We start from the raw sequence: 22,699 nt of genomic DNA, 5'->3' as shown, positions 1-22,699 counted from the left end.
AAGTAGTTTGCTTTGCTTTGGACCGAGCGCAGATGGATTCCTTCCTGAATCCCGGCTGAATTGCCTTTTTATAATTTTTTTTCAGCCGGCCTGCTGTTTCGCAGCATAACACTGCGGCTTGTTTTCAAAAACCAAATGCTACTTTGTCAATGCCGTTTTTGCGCATTTGCAAATTTCGACTCACACTTTGACTTTTGAGTTGAGCAAAACATGGCACGATCTCAATCCGCATTTTTTAGGGTGTGGTCTTAAAACTCCTTCGGCCTTGATGGGATATAGTTTCACAAAGGTGGACATTTTCTTTTTTTATCGAGTTGTTGCATTGCTAAACTCCTTACTTTCTTAATTAAGACGACGAATGTTATATCATCATCCATCGTGATTTTTTTTTTCCCCCCTACAGTTTACTGTTGTTAAATGTCTGTACTTAATGTTGAAAGTAGCTCCCTTTAAAATTCACTCCAGCAAAGCTAAACAATCAACGCTGGCTGTCTTAAAAATGTACAGGCACCTTTGTCTTTTGCTCTCTCGCCCCGTCATCACTGCGCAATCAGGATGATTTGGACGGGGGGCCGTGCTGCCATGGCTTGTCCGTATTGCATGGCTAAAAAAAAAAAAAAAAAAAAAGCCAAAATGCTGTCATTTGATAAGAACGCTTCGGATGTTCTCACCATGACGAAATCCTTGCAGCATTAAGGCTTCCTCTTGAAACTATTATTGATTGATGATGTGAATTCTTTTTTTTTTTTCCATCCACAAATTGTATTTTAAAAATTTTGACTTTGCAGTCATGAGAATTTAAACGTTATCTTCATAACGATATGACTTCTTTTCGCGAGAGAGAAAATGAAGTTCTAGAAACGTTGCAACTTTATTCTTGTAAAGCCCCCCCCCTACAAAAAAATGCAGTATATATATTTATTTTATGACTTGTTTTGCAACAGTACCGACGTAATTTGGAGGTCGTTCAGATTTTTTCCGACAACTTTATTCTCCGAGCATGTCAACTTTTTAAAAATATGACCGCTTTGAAATAGATGCACTTTTGTCAGACGTGTAACCCGAAATATTGGTTGACGTTGTAAATGTTCACCGTTTCACATCCTATCAACCATTGCTGAACAGCTTGCATCATCATACTGTTGAGTCCAACAAGTGCTTTTGAGAAGGTGTGCCCCCCCCCCCCCCCCAACGTTGGGCTTCGAAATTCATACGCGAGCTAGCGCGCGCGCAGAGCAAAAAATATTTGATCCGCCAACGTTGTGACGAGATACGACGGCCATTTTTTCAGCTTAAAGGGATGTGGACTTCATTCGGGACCTCACCAGCATTTCACCGCGGCGTTCGCTCTGTGTGCTTTTTTTTTTAAATTTTGCCTTTTGATTCATGGAGTGTCTTTCATGGACGTATCGGCCGCTTAAGGACACGCGACGTCTGAGTGCATCCAATGTGCTTTGCATCTCATGTTTACATTGCTGCAGAGGCTTCATTTCTCGTGTTGAACTTTTGACCTCGGACCCGTTCCCCGGATTCCTTCCTGGACATGGACGTTCCAATTTTCAACTGGATCCTCGTCACATCGTTTATTTCATTATCTGTTTTAAACCAAATCTCACAACATTATTCTGGTATGTTTGCAGTTTTATTCCTGTCATTTATTACGTGTAACCCCCCTCCGAGTCTTTTTCTTGTAGACCATGTGAAAAGAAACCAAAGCCAGGGGGAAGGAAGCAAGCTAAGTTCGCGAGACCATTCGGACCAGAGAAAGCCAAATATGTTGAAGTTGCCTCAAATTGGACAAATATATTTTGAGGAATGTACAGTAGCTTTTCCATGCAGTCTGACTTCACCCACCCAAAGATTTTGGACATTTTTTTTTTCTGTCCTCAAGTTACCTCGCAGCGCTCGCCACGATGCGTCCTTTTGCTTGTCCTGTTTTAACGAAGCCACCGTGAGCGCTTGGGCGCCACAAAAAGAACCTTTATCTGCAAACGAGCAATAAGTCGCTTTCCGATGTTCACTTCATGACAGGGTCGTAAAATCCCAGATGGCTTTAGCGGGAGCGCCCACACCACCGCGCCTAGGACGGCTACTCTCGAGTCTTTTACGACATAGCGTACTTCACTACTAATCTTGATCTTCGGACGTTGCTTTGTCGCCATTTCCTGTGTGAAAGTTATTTTTGATATACTTTGATGGGAAAAATGTACATATACAAAGATATATTGGATGTATCAGAAATGTATGATGCAAATGTGCAATATCTATATATAGATATATATATATATATCTCAATCTCAAGCACGATGATTCATCCCAAAGCTTTCAGCATTCCATTCCTACAACAAATCATCAACATCAACCAAACTCACGACTTAACAAACTATCTACCAAAATAAAGGTTTACTTTCTAACCGTGGAGTCACCGTCTCCCTCATTTTATGTTTGCTTCGTGCTTGTCCAACACAAACGGAAAAAACAAAAATCGAGTGTGCTCGAGCCGCTTTGTTTTCCTACATTCCAATTTTCTTTTTGTGCATCGCTGCTTTCTCGTCGTTGCTTTTAAGAATTCCAGGGCCGACGATAAAAAGGTCAGCATGCAATTAAAAAGCTTTTGGAAGCGTCGCAGGAGAGAGCGGTTGTTTCCTTTGCTCGCTAATGCCTAAATAGGCCTGCAGATGGCGCCGTGCACCCGCAGTCCAAAACGCCTTCCGCCCAAAGACAGCTGGGATAGGCTACGGCACCCCCGTGCGACGCTGTTCAGGGTGACCTTTGAAGGAAAATGAACGGATGGTTTCACGGCGATTGTGACTTGATAAGCTCCAGTAATATTTGTGATTTTATGCAGAGGATAAAGAATTTATGCCTGTGAGAATTGTCGTCTGCATGTGTTGATGCACTCCTTGCATTCAGACACGCTGCCTCATAGATGCTATTTCGTTAGCTCATCTATGGCATTTCCTATTGTGTACGCAAACGCGAGACATCCATTACTGATTATTTTAGTATCTTCGGAATTTCATTGCAAAAGTAGAATTCGATGATCTGTTTAACTTGAAGGACGTAGTTGATTTTAGCAGAGGTGGCCAGCTTCCCGACAAAATATTAAGGCCCCCCCCAAAAATAAATGTGACCATCCGAAGAAGGTTGTCGGGATCATGAGGTATTTTTGAAATGTTACTCTCCGGAATCCCCCCCCCAAATTGAGAACCCCTGCACCAAAGCCTGTTTGCAGCTATGTTCATCCTACAGAAAGTGAAAAAGTGGAAGTGAAAAAAGCAAAAACAATTTGTTGCGTGTCTTTGATGCAGTCAATCCGACATTATTAGAGAGTGACCAAGGGTCTGTGGGCCCCCACCGCGGTTGCTGTTGTCCAAACAAACCGCGATCCTCCAAAATGTCCCAGGATTAAATTGGGCTCCCAACATCTCTGACTGCAGCCTTTATTTCCAGGAAGAACTCAATGTGCCTGGAAGTCCAATTGCGGGCCTTTTCAAAAGACTTCAAGCCAAATCTGTCAAGAAATAACAACAGCAAATAGATGCCGGTGCCCTCATGGGGGGGGGGGGGCGCGATGGGGGGGCTCTCAATGAAGTCAAACAAGTGTATTTATTCTCGTTCATTTGTGAGAAGCTTTCCATCCTTGTGACTTGCTGAAGGCTGTGTGACTAATGGCATTACGCAAATGTGACATCATGAATCATTGTTTCGAGGAAGCGAGTCAGACCGTCTCGACTGTACGTGCTCACGACGCTCTCTCACTTACACTGAAAAAAAAAGGAAAAAAAAGAAGCGGGGTTCATAGAAAGACGAATCTCCGTGACAACTGGTTTCCAGTACAAAGCTGTTTGGAATCCATCCGTTTTCCGTTTTCCGCTTCATCCTCCGCAGAGTTCCGGCCATGCCGGAGCCTATCCTAGCCATCATGTGGGAGGAAGCCAGAGTACCCGGAGAAAACCCACGTGGCCACAGGGAGAAGATACAAACACCACTTTTTTTCCAGTTGGTCGAATTAGCTCCAATTATTGGTGTGAAACGGAACCTACATTCTCATCTCACTTCATTGTTTCTGAACATGTAAGATTAAGATATCCTTCATGTACAGTCGTACCTTGGTTTTTGACCATAATCCGTTCCAGAAGGCTGTTCAAAAACCCAAACCACGCTCTTAAAAAAAACAAAAACAAATCTACAGTATATGAACCCGTCTGCTCACAGTGGAACGCTACACGGCGAGAGGAGTCAAGTGGCGCGTTCAAGTGCGCTCAGTTTGGTCGAGAATCGATTTTCAGTCGTATTCCGAGACATAAAAACCCGGAATGTTTGGTCGAAACCCGCTTTGGTCGAGCACAGAGACGTTTGAAAAGCGAGGTTTGACTGTATTTGTATCCTTCTTCCAGGACGCGGAATCAAAGCCACCACCACCACCACCACCACCACCGCCTCCTCCTCCTCTTCTTCCCCGGCCGTGTTGTGATAAGCCGCCGCGTGAATCCATCAAAGGCATCCGAACATCCCACTGGATCACCGAGTAAAGGAGGAGTAAGGGTGGGCTCGAAGCCCCCCCCCGTCCCCCCGCCTTCCCCTCTCGCTCTCTCTGTCGCACTACCTGAGCTCGTCCAGTGCGGTTGCTCCACATCCTCCAAGCGGACCTCCGCGGCGGCACACACGACGCCGCAGAGCCGAGCGAGGCTTGGGCTCGACGGCTACGAGCAGCGGCGCCTCCCCCGCCTCTTTCCCCGGAGACCCGGCGTTGGCGTTTTGAGATTTTCCCTCCCCCCCCCCCCCCCCCCCCGCTTTTTTTTGTTCTTGTCGTTTATCGAGGCGGACAACGTTAAAAAAAACCCAGCGGGCTTTCTTCGGTCATCCCGTCCGCTCCCAACCGCTCGGCCGCGGCGTGCTGACGCCGGGAGAAGCGGGGCGAAGAGCGGCTCGTTGAGGAGGAGTAGTCAGCCGCCCCCCCCCGCCCCTTTTTCTGAGCTCGGATTGTACAGCTGCATTCATGTCGTCGTCAAGGGATTTTTCACCGATCAGGCTTTTGTGATTGACAGCCGTGCGCGTGCGCGCATCATGCATCTGCACACAACGTTGTCCACGTCTCCTCTGCTTGCATTTTATTAGAGGAGGGGGGGAAAAAACCAAACGACAAGCCGAGAGCGAAGCATGCACCGGAGACGCTGCAGCCCGTCACTAAAGAGAGCCCGGGGCGGCGGACTTGTGTTGCCAGCTCATTGCTAAAAAAGCTCAAGTGTTGCCTGGAAGCCAGGCCTTGTGCACTGCCAACCAGCTGTGTGGGGAGAACCCCCCCCCCCCCCACCCATCTGAAAACTGCCGAACAGAAGAAGGGGAAGCAGTCGTGGTCCCAGATGGTGTTCCGAAAGTTGCCCGGCGTCTCGGCGTCGGGCATGGGCCTTCGTCTGTCCCAAAAGTTTGTCTTCTTGCTCTTCCTGTCGGGCCTCGTCACGCTTTGCTTCGGGGCGCTCTTCTTCCTGCCAGACTCGGTGAGGCTCAAGCGCATCTTCCTGAACAAGAGCGAGAGCCAGCCGGCCACCGCGGCGGGTTCGGGTGCGGCGGAAAACGATGCCGACGAGCGGCCCAAGAAATCCCGGGACTCGGAGCGCCCGCGAGGGCTGACCTCCACCAAGGGGGAGAGCGGAGTCGCGGCGGCGGCCGGCGGCACCGGCGGAGCGGGAGCCGGCCTGGCCAGGCTCAAAGGACTCGCTCGAAAGACGCCGCCGTCCTACGAGGCTCCCGAGGAACGTCCGGCCGGCGGGACTGCGCGGGAGGATCCGCCTTTGGCGTCGGAGAAAGCTTCCTCGCCCGAGTCGGCTGCCGCCTTTGCCTACGAGAAGTTCCGGAGGTGTCTGCTGAAGCCGCCCCTCGGGAGGGACGGCGGCAAGCCTGCGGATCTCAAGACCGAGAAGCGGCGCGACCAAGTCAAAGAGGTGAGAGCCGACGTTTTGAGTTTTCAAGCCTGTCGGATGGGGGGGCGGGGGGGGGGGGGTTCCTCTCTGTCAATTCTCAAAACACAAACAGACGTCCCCCCGTTGAGGTGTTTTACGCAATTCGCGGCGCTCCTGGGAGGATGCCTCCATAGCCGACGAGCGGCGGGGGGGCAGCCTAGCTTTGGCCCAGGCACCAAGTCCAGATCACGGCTAGCTGTTCCGATCAGAGCTTTGGGCTTTTTTGGCAGCCCCTCCTGCTCCAGTTTTCCGCCTTGCATCGGGTCTCTGATACTCTCCAAATGTGATGGGCCTTGACTGGTTACGTGTCGCCCAAACAACCCGCATCTCTTTGGGCAATAGAAAGCCAAGGACGGGCCCCCGGAATTTTCCTTTTGGTTTCCAGTCCATTGGTGTTGATGAGTAACCTTTGAGCCCAAGCGGACCCCTTCCGCACCAGGGTGGGCTTTGGAAACCGGACAAAAGGTTCCCCTACAGCCCAGGGCCAATTACTGTATCTGGACTGTACCTCAAGTGACCCCCCTTCGGCCCCCCCGCAAGTGTTCCCGCCTATCACCGGGCCCAGAGAAGCGTAGGGGCAGATTGCGAGACTTATCCACGCGTCAATGGTAAACGGGCTGTCAGGCGTTTGGAGCTCGCGCGCTCAGAGCGCCTGACCCCGTTCCCTCATTGGGCCACTGATGACGCGGCATCCGAAGCAAGCGAGGCTTCGGTCGGACGCTTTGACGCGGTCACGATGGGCCGCCAATCGAACCGCCCGCCGACCTTTGGCCGGGTAAACAACCGCTCGACCGCTGAGTGGAGGCGCCCCGAGGGGCAGAACTCGACCCCGAATGACTCGATATCTGTGCCGAGCGAGAGGCTGTTTTGCTTTTTTTGGTTGCCGGAGGGGGGGGTTGGCAGGGCGGAGGGAGGGTGCCGGTTTGAGGGCCGCTATTGGCCGGCGTGTAGCCCCGCGACTCGGATAAAACTCGGCTTTCTCCGCCTGACGCCCCCCCCCCCCCCCTTGCCCCCGTTGCGACACATGCCAGTGAGGACAGGCCAGCCTGATGGCGGAGGTGTCAGCGGATGGCGGTGGGTCGCCCGCCCCCGCTTCCCCGCCCCCCCGTTCCTCGCGTGCGCCGACCTCTCTGTGGCTAGCTTACTTTGCACATAAAATGTCAGCGTGACTTTGCCCATCAAGCTGAGCTCTGCACAAGTTTTTCATTCGGCCGCCGGCGGCTGCGGTCAGCTGAGGCTAAAGCCATTTCTTTCTTTCTTTTTTTTTTTTTTGTCGGGGGCGGGGGATTTCAGCCCCCTTTTCAAAGATGCGCCGCTTACTTCCATTTGCAACATGTTTTTACTACTTTGGATGGCGTTATGTCCGCACATATCGATGACATATTTTGGTCAAATGAATTGCCTTTTTTTTTGCCTGAAAAAGTCTCAAGATTTCAAATTTCAAGATTGTAAATTTCCCCAGTGCGGGACAAATAAAGGATATCGTATCTTAAGAAACCAAGGGACAGGAAGTCTTAGGAATTTTGTGTTTGAAGCGACCATTTTGTGGTCATTGGCTGCCATTCTACAAAAAAAGGATTTTGTGTGATTGCTTCCAAAGAGCCAGTCTCCTTCACCCCACAAAAAAGCTATCAAGAAGCCATGACAGGAAGTCTGCCGTCGCTTTACTTTAGAGTTTTATTTGGCTCATTTTGCTGTCCATGTAAGGCGATCGCCCGTTTTATTTGAATTAGCGCCTGCGTACTCTACTAAGTTGAAAGGTCTCGTACTGCGGTGTCCTTTTTTTAAATTTATTTATTTTTTGGGGGGGGGCACTTAAAGAGCTTTCCCTGATCGTTTCATTCTTTCTAATGGGAGAATGTTGAGGTGAGCAGATTGAAGGCTTTGCATCTTTTTTTTTCAGTGATTTTTTTTAATCTCTTTCTTTCTCATTACAATTTAATGATTATTATTTTTTTTAATTTTGACCCGAACCCAACGCAAGAAGCAGCGGCCCAGTCGCAGCTCCTTGAGCATTGCGGGCGGCCCGTTTCCTGAGCCGTTCGTTGGTGGGTGACATTGGGACAGGAAAAGGAAGTACGCGGGTGTTGCCTTATCTTCTTTTTTTTTCTTTTTTTTTCTCTCTCTTGCCTACGCAGCACTTTTCACCCCAATCGGGCCCCCCCACCCTCTCTTTGTCCTTCACTAACTCATTTCAAAACATCCTTACGCGATCCAGTTCAAATTTGAAGTTGCCCCTCACCACCCAAAAAAAAAAAAATTATGAATCCCATATGTTTTTATTTCTTGACTCTCGTTGGTGTTATTTTGATCCAATGAATGTGCAGGAGTGAAGCGCTCAGGCTGCAATTTTTGTTTCCTGTTGGGACGGTGAGCGTCGCACTTTTCCTTCTTTGATGGCCTTCAAAAACGAAAGAAAAAAAGCCAGTCGGACTCCATCGGGAGCCTCTTCAAGCCCCAAAATGTTGCCGCGGCCGCCCGGTTGTCCTTTCTGGGGGTTGTTTGCTCAGTGTGTGTTTGTGTTGATAACGCAAAAAGCGCCCGGTATGTCAACTTCCTCTGCGAGATGAAAAACACGTTTTTTTTGTGTTTTTTCCCCCCCTCCACGTCTTCCATCGGTCGGGGGGTTGAAAGCGTTGCGTAACGTAAGCAGCTTGCAGCTTTTTCCTAATGATGAGGCCTGCAAAACGCGCGGCAGATGTTCTTCCCTTTGTTTCCTCCCAACAATAAAATCCACATTTCTCCCTCAAACTTTCTCATTTGAAATCGAGCCCCAGCAGTGATTGTCAAAACTCACCCCCCCCCACATCTTTGCAATTCTAGCCTGAAGGTTTTTTTTTCTTTTCCATATATATTCCCCCCCCCCAAAAAAAGGCAAAGAAAGTCTGTTCTGAGGCATGTAGGTGCAGCTCAGATTTCATCAGCCCCCCCCCCCCCCCCGCTGTGCCGTAATGTTGCAATAAGTTCCACGCAAAAGCCAATTTCTCGAGGGGGGGGGGGGTCTGCTCCTGCTGACATAATGGGGTCATTGTGCGTAGACCAGCTAATCCCCCCCCCCACCCCCTCCACCCTCATGTCTGAAGGCTCGCCATTGCGCTCTGAAACAACACGTTTGATTGCGTTCCAGCCTTTGGGCAAAGCCGAAGCCAAATGTGTGTCTTGCCTTTTTCCTCACTTTTGCGCTTATGAAGAAGGCACTGTGGGGCCATCGCAGCCTGCTCCAGCGGGACCCAGAGAAGGCGCGAGAACCCGCAACCGGGCTTGCTCAATGGGTTCTTCCACCAGGCGGGGTCAACGGTGGTCGGTGTCATACAAAAAAAAAAACGAACGAGGGCAACCAAATTGTAGTTGGAAAAGAACCAGCTGGCCTGGCACGGCGTCACGCTTGAGTGGCGCTTCGAGCCCAAGTGAAAAGTCCCGACTCCCCATGACAAGAAAACCAAAACTGCGGCATGCGAGCACTGCCTCGAAGCCGAAAGAAAAGTACAGACTCCTCGGGGGGGGCACGGTCGGCGTGATCGCGCCGGGCCCAGAACCAGTCGACAAGACAGAAATGAAACGAAAACCAATCCAAAACCGAAGCTTAATTAGCCGCAGCGGGTGTAGCTAATAATGAGTCCGGAGTAGCTAATAACGTGTCCCGCGAGCCACCGGAGCGTCCGATCGGATCGATGCTCAATCAACAGTTTGCGCGCTCTCATTAAGGGCATCGAAAGACCTACGGACTGCGAGCGAGCGCGTCCTCGTTCGCCGCTCGGCCGTCTGACCTTGAAGGAAGAGATCTTTTCAGCCCGTTAACGAGCGCTCGCTGCCAGCCTTTGATGAGCCGCCTAATTGCTGTAATAACGAGCTAATAACACCCGACGATGACCGAAACCTCCTTCGTAAGCACTCGGATCATTCATGGCTACTTTCTCGCTGGTGCTGAAAGAAGGAAAAGACGCGCTCGGGGGGGCGGCGTGGCTTTGTTTTTGGGGGTGGCGACCATATTGGAGATCGCGGTCGTGTCGTCACGGCGTCATCCGGAGCGTTGCGCGACGACGACCTGCAGCTTGAGCGCCGCCTACAACTCCAAAGTCAAAAGTCTTTCTGAAAAGTGAAACCGGTGGCGACCGCATTTCAAGCCGTTGCGACTCCTTCCATCGGAGGTCAAAGGTCAACCGACCGCCGGCCGGCGCACGATTCGGAACCCACCTGACAAATGCGCTCAAGCGTTCTTGAGTGCGGCCTCCGACCCGAGAGAGATCCCGAGACGGCAAAGAGGCGCTCGTAAATTTGTCTTCGGTCGACCGGGACTCTTGCGGCGTGCTCGCTTGCCGCCTCAAAGTGGAGAGACGAGTGCAAAGGCAATGCCGCAAGGGGGGGGGGGGGTTCTTCCTTGATTGGAGGTCAATGGCTTCACAAAAGTCCTTGCGGTCTCGTGTCACAACACGGTAATCACACGCACCGCTTGCCTCCACCCCGCCGGCGCTCTCGAGCGCAGCCCAGAATCCGCGGGAGACGCCCGAAGACGGCCCGCGTTGAAAAGGTCGCCGGCGAGGCCCCCAAGAAGTCCACTCGACTTGGAGTTTGTCTCTCACTTGCGCTGGACCGGAGACCCGCCGTCGTGCTCGAGCCCCTCCAAGAAAAATCACAAGACGCCATTGAAGAAGTGAGAAAGGCACAGGGAGCCCCCCCCCACCCCCTCAGCCCCCCCTTGTCCATTGAGCGCAAGCATGCATGTTGTTTTCTGACCAATTAGGCAGCCATAAAAGCAGAGCAGTTTGGACCCGCCGGCTTGGGGCGGAGGGGGGGGGGCGGGGGCTTCTTGCATCTAGGCCAACCTCTTCAACGCTCTTTTGTTGGCGGGGAGGCGCAAACGGGGGTGTTGGCTAGAGTGCCATTGCGTATTTTTGTTCAAAAACATCCATTGGGGCGGGGTGGGGGTCAAGGACACCTTGCCAGGCAGGGGGCGGCAAGCCACCCAAAAGGTCGCATTTGTCATCAGTGAGTCGGAGGCGGAGCGACCGATCGCCGTTATTGACGAGGCCGACGCACTCCAGACAATTACGGAGCGAAGACGGCGCGTCACGTCATGATTGGGCTTCGCGCTGGGGTGTCATCCCGGAATTTCTGGCATTTGATGGCCGAGTCCGACACGTGACGGAAAAAGGTCCAAGCATGGCCGAAGAATTGAGATCTGCAGGAATTTCCGGCACGTACGGACTTGTGTCTCCACGCGACCGTGTGGAGTATTTTTTTTCTTTTCAAAAATCCTCCAGTCTTGCGTCAGCTTGGTTCCGTGTCGACTTGTATTCCGGGTTGCCTTGGCAACAGCCCTTTTCTCCCACCCTCCCACCCTTCATCGGGGCCCCGAGTAGAATGTGGTGGCCAGACCGGCTTGCGATTGAAGCGCTTAGGGAAGCGGCACGCTGGCATGAATTTGAACGGCCGTTGCCGTCAGTGGGCCAACTCCGGTGACGTCTCCATCAAGAGCCCTCGCTCGCACTCGGCTCCGTTTGTTTTGGTGGAGGCCTACCTTTTATGTTGTCCCCCCCCCCCCCCCCCTTTCCTCTGCTTTGTTAGCACCCTTTAGCTCGCTGCGCTTAACTGGTGTGGAAAGGAACAAGGCAGACTTTGCCGCCGGGCCAGAAAGGGGCCAGAAAAAAAGCAAACCTGAGTTTTTGTCTTTTGAAGGGAAGCAGCAGCTCGCCAGCACACGTAATGGCGATCCCTGATGTCTTTGTCCTCCACGTGACGGCGAAAAGAACCGGGTTGCCCGCCGAGCACCGTCCGTCTGTGACCCGCATAAATGCCACTCCTCGAGAGTCTCGCGGGATTTTCTCAAATGTCACGTTTCCCGCCGCTACGGTACAAAGCGGCGCTAACCTTTTGCGCGTGTGACGGCGCGCCGCTGCCTTGGTGGCTCGGCAGTTCTCACCCCACCGCGGCGGCTTCGCTGCGAGTCCCGCGGGGGGATTTTTTTTTTCAGGCCAGATCAACTCGGAGTGGGCGAAAACAAGGCCGGGCCGCCCCCGCCCCTCACAAACCGCGGTGGAAAGATCACCAACAACCCCGATCAGATGAGATGAGCGGGAAATTGCCTCTGATGATTCAACCCAACGCTCGCCGGTTGACTTTTCAACTGACCCCCCCCCCCCCCCCACCCATAAAATTCACCGCTTGACACTTCCAAGTGTGTCCTTGCTCAATACCTCCGTGTCTCAACAACACGCACTTGGCTGCTGACCTCAGTCGATTGGGACTTGTTGCCGATGTGTGACATCACAATCTGACCCCCCCCCCCCCACGGCCCCTCTCCTCCCTGTTGCTGGCTGTGTTCTACAACAATCTTGTCTGATAGGCCTTTAGAATTAAAAACAAGTCTCTGTGTTATTGTCACTGTAAAACCAGCCAATGACAATCTGGAGTGACAAATGAGCGACCAAAGCCTCAGGGGGGGGGGGGGGGGGATGCATGCTGATGGTGTGATGGATGGAGGGAGCAATTCTGGAGTTTTATTTTAATTTTTTCTGACAAATTGTCTCGCGATGTGGAGAAATCGTGACTTGGTGTTCACATATGTGGAAGTGGGCTGCTGACACCCCCCCCCCGACCCCCGCCCCCTCCTACATCATCATGGCTGACATGAATAATTCATGAGCAGGCGACACGATGGAGCGAGCGCACGCACGCGCTCCTCTCCGATCCAATTGCACACGTCTCGCTGTGGATTTCACATCACTTGCCTTGTCCTTTCTTCCCGTCTTGCCCTTCTCAATATGGCCGTCTTGGCTGGTCACTTTCATCCGCCCGAGGTCTTTTCGCCGGAGTGTATTGGTGGTGGGCGGGGGCAGAGGGAAGGAGAGAGACAGATGGTTTTCTTTCACGTCGGTCTAAGGGGCGGACGGAAGCAAGCTGACCCGTCGAGGCCCGCGCCGCCTCTCTGGCGTTCCGATTTTCGCAATTTTCATCGCGTCCGTCTGCTTACCGGCGGTGTCACAATCGGCTCGGATGGCCATTTTGAGCTTTTTCATTTTGGCTTCCGCCTTTGTGCATGTGAAGAAGTCAGAGACCGGTCATGGATTTGCCCGGTACACGTCGTAGGTACGGTGTGGAAGAGGGTCGTCCGGCCCAGCTTGTCTTTCAACTACAAGCTGCTCCACAACCGCAGTGACAAACGCCGGCCAGTGGATGGCGACGTTGCGCCGCTTTGGATTTGACGTGGGCCCAAATGTGGCCCGCCACCGCACCAAAGCAAGTTAAGCACGTTGACTCGGATGACGCTTGCTAAACTCCAGACTTGAAATTCTCCGATGTCGTCGCTAAGACTTCAACTATCGTGGCTCAAAAGCCTCTTTCTTGACTTCCCCCCCGCCCCCACGGTTTCACAGTGGGTGGGAACGGCAACGACAATGTGGCCCGCGATGAAAAATGAGTTTGACCCCCCGAGCTGACAGCATCTGAAGCCAAGCGTAGCGTTGATCATGCTTTGGATTTATTAAGGCCCGCGTAGAAAAGTTTCTGGACTGAATTTGACTTTTGGGAGGCCCCATGCTGACAACAAGGATGTCATCCAACGAGCTGTCTGCGGCAGGATGTGCTCTCGTCTTTCTCACGTCTGCCGGGCGGGCCAGGAAACAGGAAGTTGAGTCAGGGCCGACGCTTTCGCTGGTTGGGGTCAGAGTTCACCCAGCACCAGTTCCCGTCTTCTTGGACTCCACGTGGGGAGATTTAGGAGTCATGTGACGGCACAGAGAAACATTCCGCGTTTCTTAGCTAAAGGCCACCTCCAAGTCACCGTTCATCACTTCAGTCTTTTCGTGCGCCTCATAATCCCAATTATGTTTTTTTTTCTCCTTGCGGGGGTGGGGGCGGGGGGGGGGCTTGAGATTTGTTTCTCACTGCCGGCTGCCGCTTGGGCCACCGGTTTTGGACCGGCGACCTCTGGTCATCACGTTAGTGCAGAAGCATCCATCCATCCATCCATCTTCTACCGCTTATCCGGGGCCGGGTCGCGCGGGCAACAGCTTTAGCAGGGAAGCCCAGACTTCCCTCTCCCTAGCTACTTCTTCCAGCTCTCCCCGGGGGATCCCGAGGCGTTCCCAGGCCAGCTGGGTGACATAGTCTCTCCAGCGTGTCCTGGGTCTTCCTCGGGGTCTCCTCCCGGTGGGACATGCCCGGAACACCTCACCAGGGAGGCGTTCAGGAGGCATCCAAATCAGATGCCCAAGCCACCTCATCTGGCTTCTCTCGATGTGGAGGAGAAGCGGCTCGACTCTGAGCCCCTCCCGGATGACCGAGCTTCTCACCTTATCTCTAAGGGAGAGCCCGGACACCCTGCGGAGCTAGCTCTTGGGACATGGAGTGCAGAAGCAGTCCGAAGAAAAAGAAAATGGAGGCAAAGTCGGAGCTGACGGCTGGAGCTTTGCCGCAAAGAAAGCGTGTCGGCTGCTATCTCTTTCTGTCTTTTCACAGGCGTGAAAAGACGCGTCCGCTCGGGCCGGCGAATCCATTCGTCAGCTCGGTACGCACGCAAGGGAGCCCAATTTGATCTGATCACCGTCCGGCTCTTTCTTCTACGTCGCTCCGACGCAAATTTTTCAACGGCGCCGCTGGTAAAGTGGCGGCGGCAATCAATAAAGTGTTTTTTTTGCCTGACGCTTAGCTTATTTACTCCGGTGGAAAGGCTGATTGCCGGTCGATACGTGACCGAGTCCCTCCCTGAAATGCGACCGTTGGCGCCTTCTGCTAAAAGGCCGCGACGATAATGCAAAAGCGATCCAAGCGACACCTTTTGCATAACTACATTCATGACCCCTTATTTCCCCTAACTCAGAATCTGTGTGTGAAGCATTTTTTTTTTTCTCGCCACGCCCCAGATCGCAAACGGCCGAGACCGTGTCCATGACTGAGAAAGTCGCGAGCCGACAGTCTCTGCGCCCATTTATTGATCGCGGCCGCCAAACTTCCGCGCTGCTTGTTTCTACTGCTCCGGGCCGTCCGGCGTCTTATCGGCCGTCTGAGCCGTAAGATAAAGTCCTCCGTCTTCCCGTTTGTGGCCAAAACATGACATTTGGATAGACGCGGGCGGAAGGACGAGAACAGCCGCTTCAAACGATAAACGCGGTCCGGAGAATGCGGCGTGGGGTCGTCGCTCGCCTTTGTGTCCTGGCCGAGACGTCTCCCGGCGGCGGGAAGGATCTCGCCACGACCCCATGCCGCGTTCTCGTCTGCGCCTGTCGCCGTCGGATCGACGGAGAGCGGACAAAAGATGGCCTTTGTTTTAGTCTCTGTTCGGCATGGAGAGGCGGGGGGGGGGGGGGTGATTACGTAGTCAAACAAGAAAAAACAAAAACACAAAAACCCGTTGGGGGCTGGGGGTCGTCTCGGCAAGCCACGTATTTGAGCAAAGGGCCCTGGGAAATAGCTCGGGGAAGTCGAAAGAAGAGGCTTGGAGTGATCATTCCACCGGGCATGACATCATGCCCCCCCACCGCAACCCCCCCATATAAAGCAACAATTAGCTTGAGCTTTTTTTTAGGCTTTCAGGCAGCGGCAGGAGCGGGCTTCAGCGCCTTCCAACTGCCTGCCAAGGTGCAGTCGGGGTGGTTGTTGGCGTGTGTGTGAGGGGCCGATTGGGAGGTGGCGTTTTTTGGGGTCAAAGGTCCCAACGCAAAGTCGGGTCTGAGCAAGCCAACGTTTTGAATTGACAGCGCAGGAAATGCAAAAGCCTACAGTAAGATTCCGTCACCGGTTCGGTCGGGAAACTGTCCGAAAATTGGCCAAAATGTTGCCGGTTTGGATTTTCAAAATAAAAGCCAGACTTTGCAAATGTATTCTTTGAGCGGTTATTCGCCAGACTGGTAAATTGGTTACTGCGCGCTCGTATCGTCGCTTTTCTCCGCGAGACATACAGTGTCGACCTCCGGGTATCGCCGCGTCCCTACTCGGAGTCCGCCCACAAGCATTTAGTATCAGAAAGGGGGACGCCGCCTGCGTGGAAGGGGATTTCGGGACATTTTGTTCCTGATGTGAAGAATTGCTCGCAACTTTTATGACTTAAATGCAACCGGACAGTTTCTCCTTCATGGTTGCGTGTTGATTTCAGTTGGAAAGTCGATGCTGCAGTTTGTCGCCACGCTTCCACGCGGCTCTTTGTCGCGCGCTCGCTCGCTCAAATTGGCTTTTTTCCGGGGAGCGGCGCCGGCCTTCGCAACAAGTCGACATTGACAATTGGCATCTGCGCAGCCTGCGTTTCAAATCCCGTCATCACGCTTCCGCTTCCAAGCTGCCTGTTTGTACGCTCATTAAAAAAAAATGGATGCTTCTCTCCAGAGGGGGGAGGGGGGGGTGCTCGCAACTTTTTCCTGGGTGTGCGCGCGCAAAATTGTCGCTTGAGTCGCTTCACCCTGAAAACCGCCAAGCCCCGGCTGCTCCCTTTTTTGTTGTTGCATCTTTTACGACTAATTAACGGGGCTGGATGCCGCACGTTTGCACAACATGAATATTGATGAGCGTGGAAAATAACACGGGCGGCAGCTCGTTTATTCCAGCGTCACGGCAGTTCATTAAAATGGGGGGGCTGATGCGTGAAAAGCCTGATGGCGAGTTTTTTTTTTTTTTTTTAAGATACTGTCTGCTTGTCATGAGCATGCAAAAACAAACAAACCAAAAAAAAAAAACACGTCACCACCCTTGCAAATTCCTGCCGCGCTCGTCGCCGACTCGTTAGCGCTTCATTTTGCGTCCTCATCAGTGATCAGATCAATTTGACAGTTTGGCAAAGGAGACAACGGAAGCTTCCTATTGGACGCTCCAACTGATGATGCTCAACTCAAGTCCTCCTGACCTGACGCGCGCTCACACCCTCACGCCCCCCCCCCCCCCCCCCAGGCTCAGCCAGTCTATTTTCTTGATGGATACGCTATTGACTTTATGGCTTCTCGCTCCGTCTGCACGGGAGCCGACACGCTTAGTTTCCTGTGTCGGGAGGGAGCTCGCTGAGGCGGACGGATGATGGCGAGCATCCATAACTCTCATTTGCCGTCTGCTCCCCTGGAAGTTTTATGGCCGCCGCGCTGATGGGATGTCGAGGTTGCGGGGGCCGGTGAAGCGAGGGGGGAAGGGGGGTCGCGCCCTTCAAAAATCTCCCGCTCACGATGAACGCGTCAGCTGAGGATGACGAGCGGGCCGGCTAAATAGAACGTTTTGGGCTCCCAAACGTTCGCAACGAGGGCGAGATGAGACCGGATGACGCTAACCGGTGCAGGCAGAACATTTGTTGATCTGTGTGAGGTTTTTGTGGACACGTTGTTGTTGTTGTTGTTGTCGTTTGGCGCCGCGCTGTCGAACGCCGTCTTCCTGTCTCGGGATTTCTGTCCGTCACAAGAAGCGCATTCATTTTTGATGATGCTCATCCTTCTTTTATAGCGTCAAACCAGACGGCCTCGCGTGGCCCGCAGGCAGCCAAGAAATAAGATTTTGGACGGATTTTCTGCAAATTAGGGGTAACCTGGCGTAAGATCACGAACATCCATTCTTGCCAGCCTACCTTGAGTACGCTTTTGCGCTTGATCCGAACCCGGGCCAATGCGAGCGGTTGCAAATTTCGTTTTCAAAGTCGGCTTCACTTTCAAAGCTTGCCAAAAATTCCCTCCGCCTGCGCTTTGTAATGGCCCGTAATCGACTCGTTTGTCTAAATAGCGAAATGTGTCCCCCCCCCACCCCCCCTTTAACGTTATTGATGGAGGCCGGCGGAGGAGGCGCAGGCGGGCTTTTGCCATTTGTTGTTTTTGTGCGGCTGGCGCGGACTCTTAATGGTCTTATTGGATCAATTAGAGCGGCGCTCTGCAAAGCTAACTCACCATTTAGCCAGCCTTCATCAGCTTATTGGACTCGTTAATAGGCTTAGTCAGCCCGACTCTGTGTTTGTACTACTTGTATATTTGGGGGGGGGGGGGGTCAATGATCAATAAAGGTGGAATGGGTGTGAAAAAGCCCCCATTTTGGGGGCTCGCAGGAAGGAAGCAATTGTCCCCATTGTTGATGTTGTTGCATTTGGATTTTTGGTCAAAGTCTCCACTTGCAAGTTTTTTTGTTTTTTTTTTTTACCAGAGGAATGAATCCATCGCACGGTAAATTCTGCTTTTCAAAACGTTGCCTCAAATGTTTGTTGGCTTCGTACTGGATTTGAGTTGTCGTCGCTGCAAGATTTTTGTCCGTTCGGACATGATGAAAGCGGAAACCGTTGGTTTTCATATTGCCAAATGAGCTGCTGCGGCTAATCTGCCTAGCAACCGTTGCTCATGTGACATCACGAGGCAAAATGGCCATCAGGAATCGGACTCATTTTCTTCATTGAGTGCGCTGAAGAGCGGCGTACGCAAATTTCTTTTTGCCTTTTCAACGAGCTCCTTTTTTTTGCTCCGCCGAGGTAAAAACAACAAGAGGTCGCCAGGAGGTAGTTCGACATGAGCCGGCGAATGAGCGAGCGAGGGGGAGGCGCGTTTGATCACGGCTCGCGCCGTCAAGGCTTATCTCCTTCCGTGAAAAAGCTCGGCGTGTTGACGCGCACGTCGCAAATGAGATTACTCCCGTTCCCAAACGCGCCGACTCCCACTCGCCTCCCCCGCCGCTCCGCGTTTGGGAGCCATTGCGTCCATTTTCCCCTCCGCACTTCCCGTCGCGCATTGTTTTGGATTTGAAAGTGCCCCGCGGCCCGAGCGTGTTGGAAAGCGACAGCGCGCTCGCCGTTCGGCGGCGTTCAAAGCCGGCGGCTGCGTCGAGTCACAATCGGAATCGTGTCCCCGCACGTTTGCGCGGCGCCAAAGCAGCATCCAGGTGCTTTTTGGCTTTCCTTTGGGTTTCTTTTGGGCCCTGCGTTCCGGAGTGATGACTCGCGGTTCTTTTACTCGCCATACGTTGGGAACGTGATACAGACCCTTGAGGGATCCCATCATAGGCCACATGATTTACTCCAGTTTGTGTGTGTGTGTGTGTGTGTGTGTGTTTTCGTTCTTTCTTAAATTGGGTCACCGACAAGTTCCGACAAGCAGGATGAAGGGGAGGTAAGAGGAGGGGGGGGGAGGAAGGTGCTCATGCTGATAGTCGCAAAGGCTAGATTTGGAAAAATCCGAGCCGTCCACTTGCGGCCGTTTCTCGCTCGCTGTCTGGCGTGCAATAAAAGTGCCACCTGCACGGAGACCATTTTGTCGTCATCTGTCTCGCGCTCGTCGGTCCGTGTTGACTTTGCAAACGGGCTCCATTGCCCCCCGACGTAAATTTCTGGACCGTAAATTCCAAACAGCTTTCAGATGCTTCCGCGACGGGCCGCACGCAAATCGCCGCGGAAAAGGTCGGCGCTAGCGTGCAGCGCCGAGAAAATTGTGGAATTGTGGCCAAGCCTCAAGAGTTCATCAAGCGGGTGCCCCCCGTTAGCCTTCACCCAGAAGAAAATGCATCGATTGGGGAGGGGGGCTTTTAGCTGCACGCTGCGTCGATGCTGTTCAGTCGTCCGCCGCGCGTGCGCGCAAGCTTGCGATCACGCGCCGCCGGGAACGAGCGCTGGAGCCACATTCCGGCGGAAGCAAAATAAACATGAGCCGGCTTGATCTGCATGTTGCTCGACCACGACCAATCGCCCTCCTTTTAATCTGCGCGGGCCCATCTAGTGCACGCGTACGTGCATGTGTGTGTGTGTGTATGTGTGTGTGTGTGTGTGTGTGTGTGTGTGAGCGAGAGAGAGAGAGGATGTGACACTGCCCTCATTCCCAACTCTCCCTCCATATTTCCCTAACTCCTCCCTTCCGCTCTCTCTCGCCCCCTAGTGACATTTTCATCAAGTTACACTTTTATTGTCCCTGAAGCCGCCCCCCCACTGCCTTTTTATTCTTGCCAAGAAGCTCATCAAAACTGAATGTCACAGACAAGTGCGACCAAAAACAAAACAAATGGAACGGACTCCCCTGATTTGATTTTGACGCCGACGTCGTTTTGTTCTTGCTTTTGCCCTTCGAAGTCTTCTCAAGTTTGACATCCTGCCAAAATGCACGGTTGCAAAATGCGGGGGCCGCGAGTTCGATGTCAGCGCGACCCGACATCGAACTCCACGTCCGAACTCGAAGGAGCGCTTTGCCACGAGACGACAAACTCATTCCGATATGTCAAGCGGGCCACCGTTAATGGCTGTCCGAGGGGGGGGGGCCGGGGGAGGCGAGAGCTAAGGAAGTGGGATTATCCCCATTTCATGGAGGGAATAAAGCATCTCGAGGGCACAAATCCGCTTTGCGTCCGCCGTGCAGATTTCCATCGCACTGATGTGTGTGTGTGTGGGGGGGGGGGGGTCGTCTCGGTCAAGCGCTTCGGGGCCTGCCCGTTAACGGCGTGTACCGTTGCTGCCCAGGCGCCTTCCCGAGCCATACGGCAGCTCCGGCACATTTCCCCGTGAGACGCTTTGTCCGCTGTCAACAGAATGCAGCATTTCCATGGGGGGGCGGGGGGCGAAAGTGCCGCCTGTTAACGAAGCCAGAGCACTCGGCCGCACTCCTTTCTTTGATGCCACACCGCTCAGTCTGGCCGGAGGCCTTTTTTTTTTTGTCCGGGCGAGTGCGCGCGTGTCATCGGTGTGGGCGGGCGAGCAGGTTTTACACCGGGAGCCATCGGCATCACCCGGTCAGGATGATGACATGCCATGAAAGGCGCGGATTCCCAAACAGCTCCAGGGAAGGGGTCAGGGGGGGGGGGGGGCTTTTACCCACACAAACAGTAACTCTTCTCAAGCAAAATGAAAATAAAAGCTAAGTCGAAGCATTGAGATCATCTTTTCAGGAAACAAAGAGCGCTTATTTCTTGGTTGCTTTGAAAAGCACGTCTTTGGAGATGACGAGCGAATGGGAGACTGGAGAGACACTGGCGCTCTTTCAAGTCCAAATGTTGACATGACAACAAAACGAAACAAACCCCCCCACCCCCCGCCCACCCCCAGCATAATACAAAGTAGAACTTTAAAGACCGTGGCCATGGTACACGCTTAAGACGAAAGCCAGTCCTAATCCTCCCGATGTGTATCCTGGCGTACTGGATTATATTAGACTACCCCCTGGTGGCCAATGTGGGCACATCAGAAGGAGCAACACAATAACATTGATTGAAGCATTCATTCATTCATTCATTCATCTTCCTAACCGCTAAGCATTCAGTGACAAATTGGTTCCTTCCTTAATGATGTGATTCTTTTGCGTTTATAACGCCCATGATTATATTTATGCTCTTTCCCATCTTAAAAGAACAACACTTGGGGCAGTAGGCAGGGGGGGGGGGGGGACACCCCCCGCCCCGGTTGCCAGCCCATCGCGGGGCACACAGAGACAAACTGCCATCCGCGCTCACGCTCACACCGGGGGACAATTTCGAGCGTTCTATGAACCCGCCACGCATGTTTGGGAATGTGGGGGGAAAGCGGAGTACCCGCAGAAAAGCCACGCATGCCCCTCTGCACTGTGAGGAGGCCTCGCTAACCACCGCAACACTTTATCCGTCAAGAAATAGGACGACGGGGTGATCATTTTGAAGGTCCAAAAAGGAGTCTCTGCTTCCCGCGTTTTTCCCACGCAGCTTTGTTGATCAAGCGTTTTTCTTTGCGCGAAGGACGGCTGATGAAAAGAGTTCCCATCCAATTGAAATGGACGCATTCAGACACAAGCGCCGTGGGCGTCGTCCTCTGATTGCGAGGAGGACGTCTCGTCTGCAATCCGCTGCGCTTGCTCAACGACGGCGGACATGTTTTGACTTCCTCCACAAGGCTTTGACTTCCAAAACAAATTCCGGTGCCGTGGCATCGCAAACGAGGAGCCGCGCCAGCGCCTCCGCCAATTAGCGCTTATCCGTTTTGTCACCTGGAACGCGGGCGTTGTTAAACTGAGCTCAGCGTTTTCAGCGGCAAACAGCTGCTGGAATAAATTTCCCAGGTGTCTCCGTGTTTCCCCATGCGCGGCGACCAGTCCTCCCCTCGCCCATCCTCGCACTAATTAGCGGCCTCCATAATTGCCTTTGTTTTCCTTGCCCAAAATGTTTAGCCACGCCTTTTTTTTTCATCATACAGCCGGGGCGGCGAGGGAGAAGGTCGCGCGCGTTCATCGGAGTGGGAAAATCGATGCGGCGATTGAATGACTGACTGTCATCTGGGCGCCCGTTCGTCTCTCCCAAGGGTGGAATAACCGGAGCGGTGAAAAGCGGCGGCGCGCTGCCGCAGGTCATAAATCCCAGTCGCTGGCCTCGGTATTCACCGCACGTGTTTGAGACGCACGGCTTCAGACGTCCATCAAGTCGGGGAGGGCGGGCGGTTCTCTCTCTCCGTCAGATTGCAACATTGCAACAAAACTTCTCTCGGAATGAAAAAGCTTCTGGAAAAGCAATCACAAGACCGAGACGGCTACTCCAGTTCTCTGAGTGCTCGTTGATAAACCGCCGCAGTGGCTGCTAGCTGAAAACTATCATTTCCTCATTTGGAATTTACCTTTTTTTTTTTTTTTTAATGTAAAAAAATTACAGGATTTTTTTTTTTTGTAAATGTAAAAAAATTACAGGATTTTTTTTTTTTTTTGTAAATGTAAAAAAATTACAGGATTTTTTTTTTTTTTTTTTTTTTGAACATGATGTGATTAGAATGGGATGAACCGCAGCTTAAAAGAATCCAAATTCATTTCCTTCCATGTACTGGAGAGAGAAAAAAAAAATCCACTCAGCAAAGTCTCACA

General features: G+C 52.5%; 1 protein-coding gene across 2 annotated transcripts in view; it reads left to right on the top strand.

Moving 5' to 3' along the window:
• LOC127600986 (mannosyl-oligosaccharide 1,2-alpha-mannosidase IC) overlaps positions 1–22,699 on the top strand; it is a 264,345-nt gene that overhangs the window by 220,316 nt on the left and 21,330 nt on the right. Inside the window, exon 1 of one of the 2 annotated variants that reach the window (XM_052065939.1) lies at positions 4,460–5,945. The exons of the other annotated variant lie outside the window; for it this stretch is intronic. Coding sequence (XP_051921899.1) covers positions 5,367–5,945 — 579 coding nt within the window. The 5' untranslated portion in view covers positions 4,460–5,366. Of the gene's footprint in view, positions 1–4,459; positions 5,946–22,699 lie in introns of those variants that run through there. 2 annotated transcript variants of the gene reach the window in all.

This window comes from Hippocampus zosterae, chromosome 5, assembly GCF_025434085.1.
Source record: "Hippocampus zosterae strain Florida chromosome 5, ASM2543408v3, whole genome shotgun sequence".
Classification (NCBI taxonomy): Eukaryota; Metazoa; Chordata; class Actinopteri; order Syngnathiformes; family Syngnathidae; genus Hippocampus; species Hippocampus zosterae.
Note: the sequence above shows the minus strand (reverse complement) of the source record. Positions and strands in the feature narration are given on the sequence as shown.